The sequence below is a fragment of the Nyctereutes procyonoides genome, unplaced genomic scaffold, assembly GCF_905146905.1.
Source record: "Nyctereutes procyonoides isolate TBG_1078 unplaced genomic scaffold, NYPRO_anot_genome, whole genome shotgun sequence".
NCBI classification, from domain to species: Eukaryota; Metazoa; Chordata; class Mammalia; order Carnivora; family Canidae; genus Nyctereutes; species Nyctereutes procyonoides.
The window spans coordinates 7,417,574-7,438,309 of NW_026575044.1; the positions used below are offsets into that span (position 1 = coordinate 7,417,574).

A 20,736-nucleotide genomic window follows, 5' to 3' on the forward strand; every position below is an offset into this window, starting at 1 on the left:
CTGGACCAGATCATTATCATGTAGGGTTTCCCTTTTAACTCCCCATCTGCCTACCTTACAATCACTCAGATCTTAACATGGACCATCAATGCTTAGAAACCTCTTCCAGGGCTTTAAAAACTTGATAATTGCCAAATGGATTGCGAAAGTTTCATAAAATGCATTAAAAAAAAAAAAAAAAAACCAAAACCTCAGAAAATCCTTAGAAAAATGAGCAGGTCTTTCTTCTCTTGCCTGAAGCAACAGAGATGATTTGACCATCCTGAGTTATCTGATACCAGCCCATCTGGCTCATCTCTAAAGGGATCTTTCAGATTCAAATAGTACATTTGGAGTTATTTTAATATGAACACGACAAAAGAAATTTCATAGAGGGACTGTTGGCTTTCAGTAGCAAATACTACTGTTCAAAGGAGAGGCAGGGATCCAGTTTTGCAAGTTCTCTGCTGAATATCTAAACCACAGCCCTGCTCTTTCTACCCAAGTGTGGTGTTACACCTCCTTTGGCCATGGAATACCCTGGAACTGTGACTTTAGCTTCCAGCCCCCGAAGTGAACAAGGCCACTGTGCGCCCTTAGCAAGGATGTCAGAGGTAACTGCCTGCTGCAAGCTCCCAAGTGATCAACTGTGCTCCCTGTTTTCCTGGAGGGACACTGGTTCATCTCTGCCTAGGGATGGCTTCCGTTTTCTCAGCCTGGGTGGATTAGGCATAATGACTTAATTGTGTATGTCAAACTATATGTCTCTCTGCCCACCCACCACCCAACAGAAAGTGGAGATTTCCTGGCCTGGGCAGCTGCTCTGTGGCTGAGTCCCATGCCTCTGGTTTGCTCCTGTGTCCTGAGCCCTGGGCCCTGGAGCAGATGACAGGCCTCGGGTTGGCTTGTGGTCTCTGACAGGAAGCAGCTATGTCTATTCAGAAGGCTTATTATTCTAAATGGTTTCTGCTTAAATTCAGAAAGGCACACAACAGCATGTCTGGCAGAGGGAGATGGTCATCGTTGTAACTGGGCCACAGTGACATTTTTAACCATGAGGATTCCCGGCTTGGCCTCACATTGCTCTCGTGCAGGGAGCCAGTCAGGTGCAGGGTGCCCACCACTCATCAGGGCTTCTTGTCTGACTTATTATTTGTGTGACTGGAAACTGGCCTTGTCACTCTCCTGCCTCATGCTGCAGACAGGTGACTTCCAGAAAATGGCTTTTAAAACGTCCCCCAATGGCTTTGCTGGTCACTGTGGAGAAACAGAAGAGCCTGAAGACACCCACCCAGGCTGACTGCAAACACAGCCCCCCAGGCCGTCCCCGGGCACAGCAGGCAGCTCTGTCACAGGCGGGGCTGGGCACTTGCCCTGTCACCTCTTCTTGGGGTGACAGAGAGACTCTGGCCATGGTGGCATGGGGCTGGTGTCCGAGGCGACAGGGGAATGCAGGCAGGGCCTGGCAGCTGGCAGCAGGGGCGCTGTTCTGAACGACCCAGCACCCTGGGGCTCTAACATCTGGCCAGGAAGGGAGGTGCCAGCTGCTGAGGAAATCAGCCTTTTCTTGGGGAGAAAAGCATCTGAGAGATGGGAAGAAACAGAAATTGGCCATTTCGAGGATGGCTTTATACAGCTGAGACTTTGCCTGTGTACTGCTACTCACTGGGCAATGACTCGGGGTTCAGCAGATTGGCATTTGGTGATAGCCGCCTTCTCCACAGGCCTGGGGCTCTGTGGTCAGTGCTCCGTCTGGGGAGGGGCTCCCTTTCCTCCCTGCGGAGGAAACATTTCTACAGGCAGGAAGCAGCTCCAGAGGCTGACTTATCAGTGATGAATCAGTTGGCCCTGTGACTTTTGAGCATTCTTGGCAGTGAATGGACTTTCTAATTTGATTCAAACTCCTGCGTGGATCCAGCAGCCATATGTGATTATATTCAAAATCATGGACATTATCTCATTACTCTGAAGGGCCCGTGCAAGAGAGCCCAAATGAGCACAAGAAATGGGCACAGAGGAGCAGGGAAGGCAGGACCCATTTGTGACCTGAAGCTTCAGAAATGCCAACTCACGTGAGGGCCACCAGGCAGGGGTCCTGCTGAGGAGAGGGCGCCAGCAGCTCCTCCAGGGTGGGCCCTGGAGGTGTACACAGGTTTGCAGGGGTCCTTCCTGTGCCCTGGGGGCCTCGCCCGGCTCCCGTGGGCGCTTCCACAAAGTTAGCTACCTGCAGGACAGATGGTGCTTGAATAGAACAGCAAATACACTGAATAAAATAAATTAGAAAGCCTCCTCCTGAACCAAGATTTTTTGGAAAGAATTCTAAATAGATGAAAACAAACAATTTGATTTCAACCAAATTGTTGTTTTTTTGTTTTTATCCTGATTTTCACCCGAATTGTCAGTCTCAAAAATAAACACTGATACATTCCCAGAAAATATTTTTCAAATAAAAACTGACTCTGTTAAAGTTTGCCCTGATTCTTTCAAAACTGTGTACAAGACACTGTCAACCAAAGTGACTTGCATATTTTTTTAAATACACTTGAACATATGCAGCTAAAATGTCATTAACTCCCTGCTGCCTGAATGTTTTTAAAGAGTGACACGAGACCCCTGGTGCTGCGTTTCTAACATAAGGGTCTCATGACCCTCAGACTAACTTCCCTGAGCAACTCAAATAGCATAGTTTAACTTTCTTTTTTTCCCTCTTCATGGAAGGCCCTGTGTGTAATTAATATTGAAAAGCACATACGGCTCTATTGAAGCCACACTTGCTCTCCCGTTAACAGTTCACTTTGTCCAAGAGTGAATAATTTCAGAATGAGACTCATGGAAGAAAAATAAATGGGATTTTCTGTTGCTTCAGATACATACTTGCTGCACTTATTGCTTCCTGAGTCAGACATTACATTTTGCAATATAAATTCACAATCAAGATTTTAAAGGGAGCTAAATATTTTAATCCAATTAGACAAGTGAACAAAACACTGAATATTGCATGGAGTGTAGAGAAGTGGTTCTTGCCTTTAAAAGACTGTGATTCCGTCACATTACAACCCCAAATGTCAGTGTTGTCTTTATTCTTAACGCTTTCAAACATGAGGCAGCCAGAGGCTCCTCTCTCTGCTGTTGGTGACACTGTCTGTCCTTTGGGAATTCTTAAAAAATCTATTTACCATGGAAACATGGTCCCTATAAAACGCAGACACCTGCCCATGTGCAGAGAAAGTTCGCAGGACTCGCGGGATTCCAGAAAGCTGGAAGACTACACAGCCGCATGGCACGAGGTGTAGGACTCTTGTGTCTGCAGAGCTCTGGGGAGGAGCGGCGCCCTGGCACTCTGACCCGGGCCCTGGGCGCACAGGCCTCCCGCCTCCCCGCGGGGCTGAGGGTCCCTGGTCCAGCCACAGCTTCTGTTTTCCAGAAAGCCGAGGAATCATTGGCCTGCCTTCGTTCTGTAAGGCTTTCCTGCCTCTACCTTTCCTTTCTCTGGCTTCTATGGCCCCTTCCCTCTTGGGGAGCCCAGAGGCAGGGAGCCAGGCCCATGGTCCCCGTGGTCTAGGGCACCTGGGGCCCTGACCTGTGGTTGTCAGAGGCCGGGCCGGGCAGCCCGAGGGGAGAAGGGACCCCCGGGTGTGCCAACAGCTGGATTCCAGGAAGGTCAGCTAGCGTGTGGGTCACTCCCCTGGGCACAAGGCAGGCCTCTGCTGACTCGGGAGCACCCGCCGTGTGCCTTGCGGCATCTGTCACATCTCAGTCCCCCCTACAGGCCACATTCCGCGAAGTGTGCAGAGGACTGGTGAGGACAGCTTCCTCCAGAGCCAGTCGGTGACCACTCAGTCCATGAAGCCCGTGTATGCAGCTGCCCTTCGGGCTCTGGCCTTCCAGATCACCCTTGGTGGCTTGTGTGCTCTTTCGCATGAAAGAGCCAGGATTTGGAGGTCGCACTGCCGGGGTTCAGATCTCCTCTCTGTACCACTCCTGGCAAATTGTGTAGCTTTCCTATCACTCAGGTCCTGGTCAAAATTGAACCCAAACCCAAAGAAAAACCCTTAAACCTAAAACAAAATCCCAAAACAACAACAAAAACACAAAAAAAACAAACCCTTAAAACTAGAGCCAGCCTCCCTCAAGAGGGACCCCCGCATGACCCTGCCTCCAGCACAGGTGACCATGAGGCCAGCCCGGGTGGTGCGGAGATCATGGGCGTCAAGGGGCCACTGCATCAGTCATTTGATGTCCTTCCCCAACAGGCAGGACAAATGAGGCCTAGAGATGAGGTGAGCAGAACTGGAAAGTGAATGGCAGGGAGGTGAACTTCTTGACAATGTGGTGTTCAGTCCCCCGGGGCGCGGGCTGTGTGGACGGGTGGGTGTCCACCTGTGTGTCTCTCGGAGCAGCCAGCTCTGGCTCCCCGACAGACAGTCGGTTCTGGTGGCTTCCCCGGAGCTCTGCTCCCTGGGGACAAGCTTCAGAAGCCCCAGCAGAGGTGGGGGCCGGACTCTCGTGTCCGGTTAAAAATAGAGGCTTTCTGGCCAGAGGCACAGGAACAGGGCCATTTTTTGACCTGGCCACACAGAGACAGGAAATGTGCAGATGAGCACGTCTGGGGGGACCAGTGCGTGGGGGTCCGCAGAGAGGAGCCGCGGGTGGTGGGAATGCGGGTCAGGCCGAGGCTGAGCAGGCGGGGGCCCGCCCCGGGGGGCGGAGAAGGCCCCGCGGCCCCACGGTGTGTTAGCTGGGGAGCCGTTCGGAGCACCCGGGGAGGCTCCGGTTTTCGACTCCGAATTTCAAGTCGAACCCCGGGAAGAAACACAGAAGGGAGGGTTTGTGGAGAGAAGGCTGTTAGGGCTCGGAGCAGCGGGCGCCGGGGGGGCGCCTCTCTGGCGTGGGGGAGCGTCTCCGACGAGCCTCAGCCCCGGTGCCCGCCGCCTCCCCCGCAGCCGGGCCGGCTTCCTGCCCGACGGCGGCGCCGCTTGGCTCCCGGGCCGGGCAAGCTCGTCCCGAAGCTCCGGCAACACGCGGGGAGCGGCCCCCGACGTCTGCGCGGCCGCAGGACGGCCCTGGCATCACCGCCAAGCCGAGGTCAGGCCGGCAGGAGCGCAGGCTGGGGCTGCGGGGCCCCGGCGGACAGCTGCTCCGGCCGAGCCGCAGGCCCCACGCACCCGGCAGAGGCCCGCGCCCTCACGCTCGGGTTGCAGTCTGGGTGACGCCTCTTTGGACCGCACCTCTGCTCCGTGCGCGGCCCGGGGGGGGGGGGGGGGGCTTCTACCTGGGGTCCGGTCACATCCTCCGCTTGCCTGTCCCGTTCCTGCCTCGTCGGAGTCCGCACGCGCGCCCGCTGGTTCTCACGATGCCGCAGCCCCTGCGGGCGCTCGCGCGTGGGCCGGTGGGCTGCGCGCCTGCCGGCCCGGCTGCCTTCCTACTCACGGCTCCGGGCACCAGGGAGGAGCGGGAGGAGCCTGCCCGGGTGTAAACGTTACCTTTTTGCATTTTTCAAAAGAGGCAACAGACTGAATCCCCTATTTCTCTTGCGTGGATTCTGATCTCTCCCTCACTGTCCTGTGTCGGAAATCCTCAAGTAACCGTGGCTCAGCCTGGGTTCCCAGAGGGCCCCGGCCCCCCTGCCAATTCTAGCTCAGGAAATGTGCATTGGGGTGTGTGCAAAGGCCCACGCATCTTTCTGGAAGATGGTTGCCAGCCAGCCAGAGGGGGCTGCGCACCATCTTAGGACCTCCCGCTCCTCGAGGGCAAGGACTGTGCCTTATTCATCTTCCCATGTGGTACAGGGTAGGTAGACAGTAGGGGCCTTCTGTGGAGTGCAGCTGTTTGCCATGGTTTCTGGCACCGCTTCTGGCCGTGGCTTAAGCTAACCTGAGCAGCCACGTGGGCCAGGGCGGACAATGGTATTCTCAACTCCACTGATCTGTCACTCCTTCAACCCAGTTTTCACGACCTAGTCTTGAAACATTTATTCTTGTTTATTTTTCTATTTTTATTTTTTAAAAGAATTTATTTATTTGAGAGAGATAGTGAGCACAAGCCGGGAGAGGGGCAGAGAGGGAGAAGCGACTCCCCACTGAGCAGAGAGCCTGATGTGGGGCTCGATCCCAAGACCTGAGATCGTGACCAGTCGAAGGTAGATGGTTCGGCTCCTGAGAGCCCCCCCAGGCGCCCCAGATTTATTCCTGTTTAAAATGAAGAGGCCAGATACACAAAATTCCCTCTTCCAGCATGCAGGAGGTGGTTTCCATGTGAAAAAAAAATGCCTTTATAGATGTCATAATAAAGTGACTCTAAAAATTTGGGAGGTTTTAGCTCGTTTTGATTTCACTAGGAATTTCTGAGAGACACACGGCCTACATCCTGTTTTTGTTCTAGCTTCAGCAGCTGTAATCCGTAAACACACCCTGGCATGGATCGAGGTCTCCTTCCCAGGACAGGGAAGTGGTGGCTCGCCAGCCTTGCCCTGTCACTGGACTGCCAATCCTCAAGAGGCAGACACACGTCTGGAGTCCAGGTGGTTTTTAGATTTAAAGCCTTTAAACAAAATAGTTCACTTCACTCTTCTATCTGACAAGGCCTTTGATCCATGTTTGGGGGGAGCGCACGCTTTTCCTGCATCTGCTTACATACACTCTCTGCGTTTTTAGCAAGAGTTGTTTTTCTCTGTAAACATAGAAGGGGTACCTCTCAACCAGCAGAAGACAAATCACAGGGAAGAACAGGATCTATTTAAATTCACTTTTTATTTTCTTTTTTTTTTTTTTTTTCCAGTTACCCAGCATGCGACAATCTGATTGCTGACCTGGACGAAACAGAGTGAAAGAAATGGTTTACAAAGAGATATTTACATTCATCTGATTTGTTCGTGAGATGCCACAACGCACCACAACCTTGCCAGCGGCCAGAGCCTTGGAGGGCAGCGGGCTGCTGGGTCCGTGCCCTGTCCACTGCCTGGAGACACCTGCGAGCCGGGCGGGCTGCAGCTCAGCTCTGGTGCCAGACAAGGAGCCCTCCTGCAGGATGTTTCCAGAAATGGCTTGAAGTGATTATGTTTTTAGATATGCTCATTTGTAATGCTGTTACACATATGGATTTCAATAAATGAACTTTTTAAAGACCTGAATTGTAATGTTTCCTTTTTACCTTGTAGTGATGAACGAAACACACCAAAAAGGCACATATTTTAACTAGGCCAAAGGGTACGAAGGACCAGACTTTCTTCCTGCCATTCACGTTTCCTTCCCTCTTCAGGAGCTAGGGATCATCCTCCCACTGCTTATGCTTTGAATCAACATCTCAGAAGTCTCCCATTATTTATCATCCTGCTACTCTTTGCACAGTCAGGAGGCATCAGGAAGCACTCTGTATCCTGTCCACTGTTCACAACGAAAACAGACAAGAAAGTGTCTTTGGCTTGGTGGTCGGGTCTCTTCTCCAATGTGCGGTATCTGAGAGAAGCCTACAAATGTACTTCGTGGAATTACAAAATTGACTTCGAGGTCTAGCAGGTATCTGTACACAGATCATTAGTTTGAGTATTTCTACTACACACAGTTAAGCCCTCAGATGCTTAAAAGTAATAGAAACGGGCACTGAAAGTGTCGTGTTGTCTCTGAGAAGGACAGTGAAGCAGTAAAGGCAAGGCTGCAGGCGGAGGCCCAGACCTCAGGCAGGTCTCCTGGCTAGCCGGCAGGCATGAGGCCAACCCCCCCCCCCCCCCGCCCTCCCCGGCCCCCCTCCCTGGGCCCCCTGTGGCCTCTCGGGAAGGGCCGAGATTAGGCTTTGGAGGCGCTGGGATGATACACACGCAAAGACCTGTTCTCAAGTCTCTGGAGCATGGAAAAGGTTCCAGCCTGAGAGAGCAGAACTTCTATCTGGATTCAGTGTTTGATTTGCTCTAACGTGCTAGACATCAAGGTTGTCACGTAAGAGCGGTTAGTCGTCCCTAATTGTTTTAGGACTACAGTAAGTAAATCACACGATATTCTACAAATAGCACCCTTAAAGAATTGTAGAGGTCACTTTATGTTAGCCTCCTGGATCTGTCCATCCCGGTGGTTGTGCGGTAAGAGCACATGGAAGAATGCCCTCAGATTCGGCGTGCGACATACGCATGCGTGCCTGCCTGACTTTGGTCCCAAAGCCAATTAGTCACATGAGCAAAGCCAAGTCTGTACAAGAGTAGGTTTATGAGGTAAAATCAGAAAAAGTCCCCATCCAAAACAAGTCTAGATGATCAGGCTGTACGCCAGCCGCCCTACCCACCTCTCACCCACGACTAAGTTTGTTCATTTGCCAACACACACTCTGAGGAAGAAGTTTGCAGAGCCACATGGGTAACGTCCTCAGGAAGACTCAACTACCGAGGAGCGACACTCCTGAAGCGTCCCGGCCCGAGCCGCCTGGTGGGAAGTTAGGAGGAGACCTTCTTCCTGCCCCAGAACTGTCGCGGAGCCGTCGGCACCTCCCCGTCAGAAGCGGGGCCCCTCGTCCACGTTGGCACAACCGCACTACTGCCATCTTAGTGAAGTAGGAGCGCAGCCATCCTGTGTGTGACCTGGGCTAGGAGAGACGGACGTCATTCTCCTGCACACTTTGGGGGGGGGTTAATACCAGCTGGAGCTATTAAGAATCCTTTTTTTTTCCAGAAAAGAATAATATTCCATTTTCTGAGACTACAGAACCACGTCCAACAACAATAAACAGAGAAGTAGCAGATTGACATAGTGCTTTATTTAAGCCGTCTGTACGAAGGAAAATAATGTGCATCCCTATCATATACGTGTAAAAATACTAAGGATGTACAGTGTACAAAAACAGTTTCTTGTAGTTATTTCACATCCTTGTGGGTCATATGCTTAAAGAAATGAACAGTTTTAGTATGACCGACAATAATAGTAATACAGTTTTTCTTGGGTTCATAGTTGCGTCTGCTTAAAATCCTTAACCAGATGACTAGATCTTGCGCGGATCTAATGAAAGAACTAGCAAGGTCAAGAAATGTCACAAACTATAAAGCTACAGGGAGGTAATTCAATTACCAATTTAGAGGTTTTCTTTTTATTTAAATAAATACTTTACATTTCATGCTTGCCTGTAACGCACTACCAGGAGCAAGATAAGGAGATTCTACTGTAGACAGTACGAACAGTAGCAGCAAAGTGTGTACGTTGAGGTGTAATACGGAGACCCTGCAGTTAGTGGGGCGGCCCTCCCTCCTGCCCTCGAGGAGAAGCGAGGGGCCCCTGCAAGAACAGTCAGCGGGAAGAAGCCGGAACCAGGACCGGGCGCTGCAAACAATACTGGACTGACGCTACGGAGCGAGTGTAGAAAGCAAAGCCGGGAGCAGCCTGCCAGCGACCCAAGCGGACACGGCCCGTCCCCCGATGGCGGCGCGGACGCGAGAGGGCAGGCGCCGGGGGAGTCGGGCGGGGCGGGGCGGCGCGGGACCTCCACGCACGGGCACGCACACGCACACGCACGTACTCGCGTGCGTACGCACGCACTCTCACGCACGCGTCAGCTTTCCCGCCCTCCCTCCCCCCCTCTCCCCCGGGCGCGAGCGCCAAGCGGAGGCTGCGCCTGGAAGCCACGGAGACGCCCGCGGCCCGAGGGAGCGAGCCCGGCTCGCGGCCGGCCAGCGGTCACCCGTCCTCAGGAGGCGTCCTTGGCCAAGGTCACGGAAGTCCCCTGAGGGGGGGAAGCTACGGAAGTGCTTGGTGTACGGGGTCGCCTCCCCCTCCAAGGGCCGAGAGGGTCTGCGGCTCCGCAGGACCGGGCGCCTCAGCCGCCCGCTCGGCCTCGCACCCGCGCCCCTCAGCCCTGACGATGCGAGACGACTTACGGGACACACCTTCTAGGCTACTCTCTGGTCCAGGTGAGACAGTCAACAGAATTCCAAGGGGGAAGAAGTGAAGCTACATGTGTAAGTAAGAATGAACTACCATTTCCTGTAACTTCCTACTCCATGCTAAGGATGAACTTCACTCAGGTAGGAAGATGAAAAATTAGGATAAAACCTATGTCTGAATATGTCTTAGCTGCCTTAGTAAAATGCCCTTTGACCCCCGTCAGTCCCAGTGGCCTGCCCACCGCCAGCAGTGGTGTCTCGTCTACAGATCCACACTCCAGCGTCCGAGGCTAAGACATCTGCATATGAATGGGATTCATCCTCCTCAGAAAGTCACTTGCTCCTCTGACAACAGTGATCCCACGTCACGCTGCCGTCCTCCACGGGGAGCTGTCAGATCGGGTGACCACATCCTTCTCCAGGATCGCAGCCACGGCCCTGGCCCCTGGACTTCATAGGCTGCTTTGGAAAATGTCAGCTCCTAGCACCAAAGGGTTTAATCTGAAGATCATCATTAATGAAGGAGAAAGATGAGGTTTGCATACATGTCCCCTTTCAGTGAGAAATGTTGGAATCTGGGGACATGAGTATATACAGAAAAAGAAAAGTTGGAGGTGTTCTTTTTGTGTGTTGTTTTGTTTTCTCCCTGATGGCTTAAATCAGTGATAAATGTACCATGATCGGAATAAACACACCAGGTTCTTATCCCTTACTGCCTACTCTGAATACTCGAGATGTGCGCATTTTGCCAAGTACGGTGCATTTGTCACGGTCACGCAGATTCTGTTTCCTTCACGGCCCCGTGTCACCAGGCCGTCAGAGCATTTCCATCTCAAACGAGCAACAGCAACATCCTTCCATCTCCTTAACCCCTCAGCACGGAGACCTGGGGATTTTCTCACTTTGAGCACCAAGGGGTTCAGTGCCAGCATCTCTTCTCCCAGAGCCCAATTCTAACCAATATGTACAATTTCAGAGCCTCATCAGATTTTGTTACAAAGGAGAAAAAGTGCATGATTCTCATTGGCGTGTACATTCCTTGCACATGGGTCAAAATAAACTGCAGTGAGTCTAGTTCATGTAAGTTGGAGCTGCATTTGCTAACATGACACACAATTTTTCTTCACTAAGAAATAAATACTACTGCAATATAAACAAAATCATAAAAGGACATTCAAAGGTTTAACATCCGAGAAAAAGCTAATCCACGAAGAACTGAAAGTCAAAACTTAAAACAAATAAGGCAAACACCTGTTTACCTTGGTGTACAAATTTTGGTGAAAAGCAGGATCATTATACCTGTCTACATTCTTCAGCCATCAGAGGTGATAAATATCAAGAAGGGAAAAAGGTTTCCAAGCACAGGGGGGGAAAAATGCTCTCTGGTGCAAATCGTGTCATAGAGCCTGTAAGCGACCTTGCCTCTGCTGTGCATATGCCTCCTTCCCTGGAAGAACAGTGTTCATCTTGCCAACGACCACCCGTGAAATCTGGATGTCCAGGTGGAATAGCGGGCTTCCTCAGCAGTGTCCAACAGGGACTACGTGTGTATCTATCGCTCTAGCTCAACAGTTGTTCGGTCCTTCTCTCAGATGCTTCCCTATGGATTCCGGCCAGGTCTGGGTGCGAGATCCCCATGGTACGCACTGATCTCCTGTGCCTTCCTAAATAAAATTCTGCATATGCACATCACCACCCTGCCACAATTGTTTGTTCTGAATTATAAACTAAATCTTCTTAGTCTAATTAGTTTTTGATTTATCTTCTAGAAAGTTAAAAAATGTACCTAGAATCAGTGTATCTCATTTAGCCTTCACTGTTAGGGAAAAACAAAAACTAAAAAATCGAAAGATGACAACTGGTGCACAAATGAACAATGGTGGGCTCATGACTTCCAAAGATTGTAAAATTACCTCTTAAAGTTGCTAGAATAGTAAGACAGTAGCAGCAGCAGCATGAGACCGTAGACGGAGATACAATTTCATGCAAAAACAAACAAGTGTGTTTGCGTACATGTGTGTTCTTGTGGGGGTGAGAGTGGGCTGGGGTGTCTGGAGGCGCTCCTGCTTTGTAAGAGCTACGACTGCTGTGATGTCCAGGAATCATCTTCAGGAAGAAATCTGGGATGACAGTGAAGGAGCAGAACGAGGGCCTTACTCCCGGCCGCTGGCGGAGTAGGAGAACTGAGGGAAGTGCGGCCGCCGCTCGTTGTCCACGCAGTCCATACCATCCTCGTCATCTGCGGGCAGAGAGTGGCCACTTAACGTCATGGTTACTCTTTGCAATGGTATCACTGGTCTATGTGGTTCTAACTTCTAGCACAATGAACATCAACAACGGCAAGTTCCTACAAACTCATGGCTCTTAACACAACACGGAGGAATTAAACTAACTCCCCAAACGATCTCCCTTTTAAGCACACCATCTGTGAAGAAATACCACCATCACATCGTCTCCTTCAAGCCATGAACATCTTAAGATTCAAGACACTATAAGGAACTACTATCGAAGAAAACCAGATTTTTAAAAATAAGATGGAGCGAATAATCTTCAGTAACCTTCAATTTCATGAAACTACACGTCAACATTTACAGAAGCCAGTCAGTCCTAAGGCACCAGAAGTATCCGTCTGGCATCTGGTCCCAACACCTTCAAATGTGTGGTTTATTTTTTTTTGGGGGGGGGGGGGGATGCTTTAGGTATGACTGTGAAATCAAGCTTTGTATGCATCCTTGATCTGACACTATTGACATTATTTACTCTCCATCTCATACCTGCCTTTGGTCACCATTTCCAGGTTCCCTAAGATGCAACATAATTTTTTTTTTAAGATTTTATTTATTTATGTGAGAGGTAGAGAGAGGGGGGGAGAGAGAAAGAAAGTGCGTGCACACAAGCAGGGGAAGGGCAGAGGGAGAAGTAGACTCCCTGCTGAGCAGGGAGCCTGACACGGGACCGGGACTTGCTCCCAGGACATTGATATCATGACCTGAGCCAAAGGTAGACACTTCACTGCCTGAGCCACCCAGGTGTCCTGTAAGATGCAACTTTAAACCAGACTGAAGAGAGTAAGACAAAGAGGGTGAGATGTCAGCATCTAACACTAGCTCTGCCGGAAACCAAAAGTGGGCAGAGACATGAAGGCCTGGAAGGAAGCTGCTTTCACTTGGGCTGCCCCTTTCACCTTCCCTGCCTTCCTGTATTTGAAAGATCTCAGATGATCCCCAGCCCGAAGCCCTTCTTGTAATGTTCCTAGTGATTAAAGTCCTGCACAGCCAGGAAGCTCTTCCTTGTATGTGGTCACATATTTGGTCACCCCGGCCATACCATCTCCTGTGTACCTGCTCCAGGCACTGGGCCAAGTCCGGCCACCCTCAGGGCTCCCCATCTATGCAGGAGGTGCCTACGAAGCCTCTCCTGCTTTCCTCCAGTTGCATGGGGTCAGATGCTGTCCCACGGGGGAAGCACCAGAAGAGGGGTTCAAACACCTAACCTTTTCCTCAAGCAAAATAATTCTACTTCCTCAGATCCCTATAGGGAGCACAGTGTCAATTCTTTAAACTTTCTAGCCTCTCCAGGAGCATGGATGTCACATCAGCACACAGGCCGTTGTATGGGGGGCACCAACCCTATCACACAAGGATAATACTCTATACTCCCTGAGGACATGCATTCCTCTGGAGAGCAAATGTTTGCGCTCTTTTCTCACTGTCCTTCTCTTCAGTATTCTATTCTGAATACAGAAGGCTCTAGAAATGGGGTCAAGCTGCTAACCAAAATTTGTGGCCTCGAATGTACTAGAAAATATCACTGGATTAGGTGGGAACCAATCCATGAAGAGGATTTGGGAATCCCTGCTCCGTGTAGACCACTGATCTCTGCCTCCTTATCAAATACTGGTTAGGTTCCCAAGCAAACCACATGCATCACTCAGATCAAATACCTTCCACAGTATTTTTGGCTGCACGAAAGGCAGTATGCACTTTCTGGTGTTGAGTCACAAAGAATAAAAACTAGAGAAAAGGCAGCTGAAAGCTTCATGTTCACATTCTGACATATGCCAATCACATTTCAAAGAAACAGTTTCCCCACTAACAGCTTTGTTTGGCTGCGTGTTTCTGCGCAGTGAATGTGCACAGGGCCCCAGACCACCCGTGTGGGAGGCTGGGGCCCACACAGCCTTAGCTCCCTGGGTGGCCCCAGGCCTGGCCCTGGTCAGCAGGCCCTCCACACTCCACGGGAGGCACTGGGCTTCCAGTCTGAGGAGGAGCATCTAGTGCTCTAGGCTGCACGTCAGCTGAGAATTAAGAGAGTCTTCATTCTGTCACTCTGGTAACAAACAAATCACGTTTCCAAACATAAAGAAATCTCAGCCTCACAGATGAGCAAGCAAGAGCCCACACCCTGAGGTTCTTTAAAGCCTGATTACACCACTCGCTTCGGCTTCCTCCTGCTCAGTCACAGCAAGGGGCCAGTATCTGATCCTGTTGGGGGGGGTGCCCTGTGCCCACAGGTGGGGGGCTGTGGAGGGAGGGGCAGCAAACTGCCCCAGTCAGAGACTGTCACACCCCCCAACAGCTACAAACGTGTTCCTGCGATGCTGATGACATACGGGAGCCATGCTAAAAACACAAGACACGTCTGAAACCAGAAAGCAGGGATCGACTCCCCATCCCACATCAGAATCCACGGCCCAAGGAGCCTAATTTCCTTACAGTGTTCAGCAAATGTAATTACATGCATTAAGAGCTACTCGATCTCAAAGAAATCCTCTTTTCTCATAAGAGGAAGGCAGAGGACCATTAAGGGACAGAATGCAAGACGACACATTCCAAAATCTGTTCAATTAACACCAGTGAGAACAATCTGGCATGTGACCGCAGCTGTTTGTAGGCAAGAAACACTTGGCCGTCTAACTGCTGATTTGTCCTAAAAAGTAACTCTACTCTGTCCTAAAAGCCAGGTGGCAAGTGGGAAAACAGCAGTCACTAAGAGTACCACGGAGGGCTCTGATGAACAAACAAACCTTCATGCTCTAGCGGCTGCAGGGCCACTCGCCAGCAACACCCCTCAAAGCTGCGAGAAGATTTTGTTACAAGTAATCATAGGCTGAGGTTTCCTTGAATCCCCTTTGATCTACCTCTTGAGGAGATCTAGGATCCTTCCAGTGACCATCCCACTGAAGACCTGGCCCCTGTGCCCGGGGCAACCCAGGAGCTACAGCTCTCCGACCTTGCCCAAGGCAGGGGTAGGGGTGGGTGGGTGGGGGGGGGTCCTTCCGGGTGCTGTCACCTGCTCCCTCTGCCGAGGCCCTGAGCCGGGAAATCCAACAGACACAGGGTGCTGCTGCTGGACTCGAGTTTCCGGGGTCAGATGCCTGCAACAGCCACAGGTTCACAGGCCTCCACAGCAGGTGGATTCTGGAACCCACGATGTGAGGGACTCCAATGTGTGAGCCTCCTGCTGATCCCTGTCTCAGTCCAGAACCCAGAGTCACTGGGCATATAGAGCGCTCCCTGAGTCTACAATGATGTAGAGTCTCTCAAGAACAGCCTGCTGTTAGCAATGAAACATTCTATCATGATGTGCCATTCTTTTACTGATAGAGAAGCTGAAATGCCAGGTTCAGGTGATATTCTAGAAACCCTGCTGGGTGACTTAAGACACTTTTTAACATCTCTGTCTCATTTTATAAGTTCTGGAAACAAAGCCACAGTGTGCCTGTTAATGACATATTCTCAGGGGGACAAGTGCTGTGGGAGTCTGGAGTGAGGGGAAGGCAGGCAAGGTGACCCTTGAAGGGATCTGGATCTTGACAGCCAGGGCTCTGGAATCCAGTGAGTCCTGACGGCCAGGGCAGCGGACACTGCAGAGCTTTAGACTGAACTCATCCATAGTCACGGATGTGGATGCTGCTCTACTGGTATCTATCAGTTGTCCCCTGACCCCAGATTTGCACCCACTCTCATCTGTAAGGTGTTCGTCATTCTGGACTCAGCCTCACGCTTCAGGCAGTGTGTCCAGAACAAAGAATGCTCCAGACTGGTTCACCCGGCACTTCAATAAAACCAAAACTAGGGTTCTTCGAAGCTGTCCAACTCCGGGTACTTTCTCAGGGGGATGGCTTCCCAGGCACAGCTAGGTCTCGGGGACACTACCCAGCCTTGCACCCCCTTTCCAGGGAGGGAGTGGCAGGGCCAGGTGTGATACGGGATACGGTCACTCCACCGGGCTCTCTTCACCTCTTCAGCTCCTTTTCCTTAAGACTCAGCCTCTAGGCTCTCTTCCACATGAGGATGGGACTCCTACCCTTCTCAAGCAACTATGTGCTCTGGCTCTGCATTTGCGGAGCCTTCCTATCCCTGTGACTCCAGAGACCACATGTTTAGGTGTCTTAAACGACTCCACAAATGTCATAGCTCTACTACCAAAGAGAGCAGCCTCCAAAAGGCCGAGGCTGAGGGACCTCACCCTCTCAGTGCCACTGTGGCGTCATGCAGGGAGGGAAGTTGAAGCACAAAATCCCGGCAAGAGTGCCATCTGTAAAGACTGGGCTTCCTCCGGGCCGGGAAACCACAGGCCCTTGCCATAACGTGTTTATTCCTTCGCTTCCTACATATTTGCTGACTACCGACGCCAGGCCAGATACCCAGCAAGGAGCTGGGGCCAGCAGCGAATGGGAAAGCAAGCCCCTCTCCTCAGGGTTATGGCCTCCGAGTTGCACAGACCGTAAACAAAGAAACAAACACGTTAACCAGAAGATCAGCAAGTTGTCAATGTACAGAATCAAGGGGTGGGGGAGGCGTTGGCCAATGGGCTGCACAGTTCTTTAGATGCTGGGAGGTTAAAGAAAGCTCTCTGGCGAAGTGACATTTAAGCTGAGATCTGAGGGAGTAAGAGCTGTTCATGCAAATGTCAGGGAAAAGAACACCACAGGCAGAGACAATGGGCGACACGCAACCCGAGGCAAGGCAAGGCACGGCGCCTTCAAGGGGTGGCCCATCACAGGTGGGGTAGGGGGGTGGGGTGCATGGCAAGGTGGAGCAGGAGCAGGGACCTGACAGGGCTGTGCACTTCAGTGTGAGCAGTTTGGATTGAGAGTGCAGAGTTTGAGCCACTGGAGGCTGGTGGGCAGGGGAATGGTGGGGTCTGATTACAGTTAAGGTCCTATCCCAGTGATGAGGCAGAGCAAATGCTCTGAAGTGGAAAGCCTCAGGGGCCATTCCAGACCTCCCTGGTCTGCCTTGCACTTGAGACGAGACCCCCCACAGTCCACCTGGGGCCAAGGGAGACTGTGCTGAGGCCTGAGCCCCCTGTAGCCCTGAGCTACTTGCCCGCCAATCTACAGGCTTTCCAACACTGTCTTCTACTCTGATGGATGCTAAAATGTCAGCAATGGCACACAACACAGCATGGGGGCCCATCGTCCCACTGGGGATATGCCATGAGCAGCTCTTCCACGTTAATAGTTCACAGCTTGGCCATGTTGGGGAATCCCACCCCAGCTACTGCTGATGCTAACTGTGCGACCTGGGAAGCTCAGTGTCTCTCTGGGTTTCAATTTCTTCTCTTCCAAAATGAAAGTTAAGAGGTCCTTAACTTCTGGAAAGTCTAAGGAAAGAAAAGTGCACACATGCGGACATAATCATATTTCTCATCTCAGGGTGCGTTCACGGGCCTTTGTTGTCAGGCCACGGGTTGAAAACTCTAGACCAAGATGGCTCCTGGTTTGTCTTTCCACATCCAATCAGGTGACCGTATCCGTGGTTGGAAGGACATCGTGAGTCCACCTTCCCTCTCGTCGATACTCGCTGTGTACACCAGTACTTCTAGCTACTCTGGAAGTACTGGTGTACTTCGACAAAGGAGAGAAGGGAGAAGAAAAGTAGGAGGGGATCTAAAGAAAAGAAAAGAAGAGCTAACACAATGGGATTGGGAGCCAAAAGATGTATGACCTGAAGGAATCTTTGGCTTTCCAAATATGACCCTGAAACTCCATTTTATCCTCATTGCTAAGCTAATGATAACAGATTCATAGTCCTCTATCAGTACAAGAGTGTTTATTAGTTAAATCTGATACCTTATTTAGGACATTTATCGAAGTGTGTACACACTAGTATATGTGGAACAAAAGTGGTACATGAATGTACTGTTTTAATAGACATGTAATTTAATTTATATGTTTCAACAAATTACTGGCACACTATGTCTTCACAAATATTATTAAGACAAAGCTAAATTTTAAAAAAGGGTGATTCAATTTAATGTAATTTTTATAAACTATTAAGTAAGCACGAGACCAGAAGGGGGCACGTGGGTAAACTGTAGGGCAAACACGGGAAGAGTCAGTTTCTGGTCCTTCTGGCTGATGGTGGAAGAATGTATTAGAACAGTAAGGAAGGGCTATGTTGTCTACAAGCTAGTCTGTAATTCCCAGTCTACAATTTTTCTTACTCCCCAAAACTTCTCTCTCAGCTACCTGTCTTTGATACCTCCACATTCCTAACTCCATATTCTTAAGTGGAACGGAGTAAGCCACTGTGGAATTTGATCTTGAAAAGATCCAACCAAAAAAGCGGCTGTTGTCTTCTGTTCTATCAGAATATTATCAACTGCCCATTCAATTTACTTACACTTTTCAGGTGGTGTTATTGTAATAGTCTGCGCTGTAAATTCTTCATCGAAATATCTGGTATCTGTCTCAGATGTTACTTGAGGCTTAAAAGGAGGTACAAGCTGCAAGCAGAACAAAGAAAGTACTGTTAACAGATTTCAGTTTAGGAAAATTCATTTCTAGGATAAAATCAGAGAGCAAATAATGAACTCAGCGGTGCCAGAGACCAGACCGCTGAGTCACTGCGTACAGGAGACATGGCGTTTGGCTTCCCAGTCAACAGTCTGAGCACAGAACAGGAGGTACTTGGTTGTTCTGTATAAAATTTGAGGGATTATGTGAAATAGAACAAATGAGAACCAAAGAATAGGGTGGAAAGAGGATACTGCAAAGTCCTAATTTCCCCCCAATCACACACATATACACAAAGCATGTGGATGCAAACCCTGGTGACAAAATGTAGGCTCTCCCCATGCAGTGAAAGCATGACTCATCCTGTCTGCCTTCCTGACGCCTGGTCCAACAGTTTATTATGAAGAACACAACTTAATGATAGTTATTCTCTAGGTCACAAAGTGCTGGACTTGAAAAGAACCACACCCGCTTACTTGAGACGGGCATTAATGCCTGCCCTGCTCTGGGACAGGGGTCTTGGGAGCCCCTGAAGCCACGGGTAAACTTTTTGTCCCAAGGTTGCGTCTAATTCTCAAAGGGGACTAGGATCCAAAAGAGGGTCAGAGTAACTGCTCTGAGGACTGAACAGGGCTGGACGCATTTGCCTCAGAGTTGTACCCGGCATGGGGGTACGGGGCAGGGGATGTCTGGGGCTGCTGAAAGCCACAGAAGCCCAAGCCTCTGTGACCTCCACTAGCAGGGATGAGCAGAAGCAGGGATGGGACTCCTAGATCTCATGGCTCTGGCCAGAGAGTCTATGGTTCAATGTTCACAGAGGGGGTCCTGTCCCAGGGCCTGGCGTCCCAGTCCATGCTCTCATGAGTACCCTGCTGACCAGGAGATGCTGCTTGTAGAAAGAAATTCCCAAGCAGACAGAAATACGGAAAACAGAGAGACCGAAATCTGTATGTTTTATAAAAATTTTACTGAAACAAACAGAAACACACAACTGGCTTTGGCTCAATACATTTTCCCACTCTTGTCACCAAATTTATGTTAAATAATAAGGCAAAAATCTTTACATTATTCTCTAGACAGACTATGTTTTAAAAAACCAGGGAGTGAGCAGAAGGAAAAGCATGTTTTAGAATAAAGGACCATGCATCTCGGTTTATGGCACATGTAACAAGGCATTTTTAATCTCTGGGCCTCTTATCATCCTTTCTCTCTGCCCAAGGACACAGCTCTTCTAAAGTCTTTGTTAGGAGCAGGCACTTTTTTGGGGGATGACCCTATTTAGGGTCCACTTCTGATGGGCAGTGGCTTCAACAGAACAACATGGCTCTCCTTCCACTCCCCTGACCTCACCTGGGCCAAGCTCCTGTCATGTGGGCCCTGCTCTGTGACACTGCCTGGGCCATGCAAACATTCACTCTGCTGATGGCAATCTTCCCTCTTCCACTCAAGACACAAGGGCATGCATTTCACGTGTACCACACACAAGCATACAAGAACAGCAAAGGTGATCAGGACCAGACAACTTGGGGGTTTCCTCTTTGGAAACGGAGAGGTCACTGCTTCTACCTGCAGGAGACTGGAGGCTGGGGTTCTGGCTGGGGTCCCCATCCTACAAATGCCCCCCAAATGGTTCTTCCTCATCCTTCCGGTCAAAACTTCACCACAAGAAATCCTTTTTTTTTTTTTTTTTTAGCAGAGGTGGGCTTCTGGGCATGTGGAGTAGGCTGTGCTTACCTCTGCCCACTCGTCCCATCTGCTTCCTTCTGAGGGCAAAACCAGAAATCTGCCTCAGGTTTGGGGGAAAGGTGCTAACCTTTAAGTGAGAGAGAGTAGCTGACACTCAACAAAAGCTGGAACAGATCTTAAAAGTTTCCAGTGGTTACAGGAGGCTTAAGCTAGCCTCTGTTCAGGAGTCCCCATGCACCAGAAGGCTTCCCTGACCCCACTCTCCGACAGCCACCCTCCCGCTACCTCTCATCCTCACACTTTGCCTTCCTTTGCCTTCACAGGAGTTTCAACATCTGACTCAACACACCTACATGTGCACACACAGACATGCGCAAAACATACATATATTTGTTCCTTGCCACCACCATTATACCTTCTTCCAACAAAACCTAAGCTCTGTGATGGTGAGGACTTATAAGAACAGTTT

The 20,736-nt window shown here is 50.3% G+C and overlaps 2 protein-coding genes across 4 annotated transcripts in view; one reads left to right on the forward strand and one right to left on the reverse strand.

Moving 5' to 3' along the window:
* The window catches only part of SDCCAG8 (SHH signaling and ciliogenesis regulator SDCCAG8), a 234,719-nt gene extending 227,053 nt beyond the window's left edge, over positions 1-7,666 (forward strand). For all 3 annotated transcript variants that reach the window (XM_055323989.1, XM_055323991.1, XM_055323990.1), the window contains one exon: positions 6,757-7,666. In XM_055323989.1, coding sequence (XP_055179964.1) covers positions 6,757-6,786 — 30 coding nt within the window. In that variant the 3' untranslated portion in view covers positions 6,787-7,666. The remainder of the gene's footprint in view (positions 1-6,756) is intronic.
* Positions 7,667-7,763: 97 nt separating this feature from the next.
* AKT3 (AKT serine/threonine kinase 3) overlaps positions 7,764-20,736 on the reverse strand; it is a 309,710-nt gene continuing 296,737 nt past the window's right edge. The window contains exons 13-14 of the mRNA XM_055323992.1: positions 18,469-18,571; positions 7,764-12,074 (exon numbers count right to left, since the gene is read on the reverse strand). Of these exons, the coding sequence (XP_055179967.1) occupies positions 11,989-12,074; positions 18,469-18,571 (189 nt within the window). The 3' untranslated portion in view covers positions 7,764-11,988. The remainder of the gene's footprint in view (positions 12,075-18,468; positions 18,572-20,736) is intronic.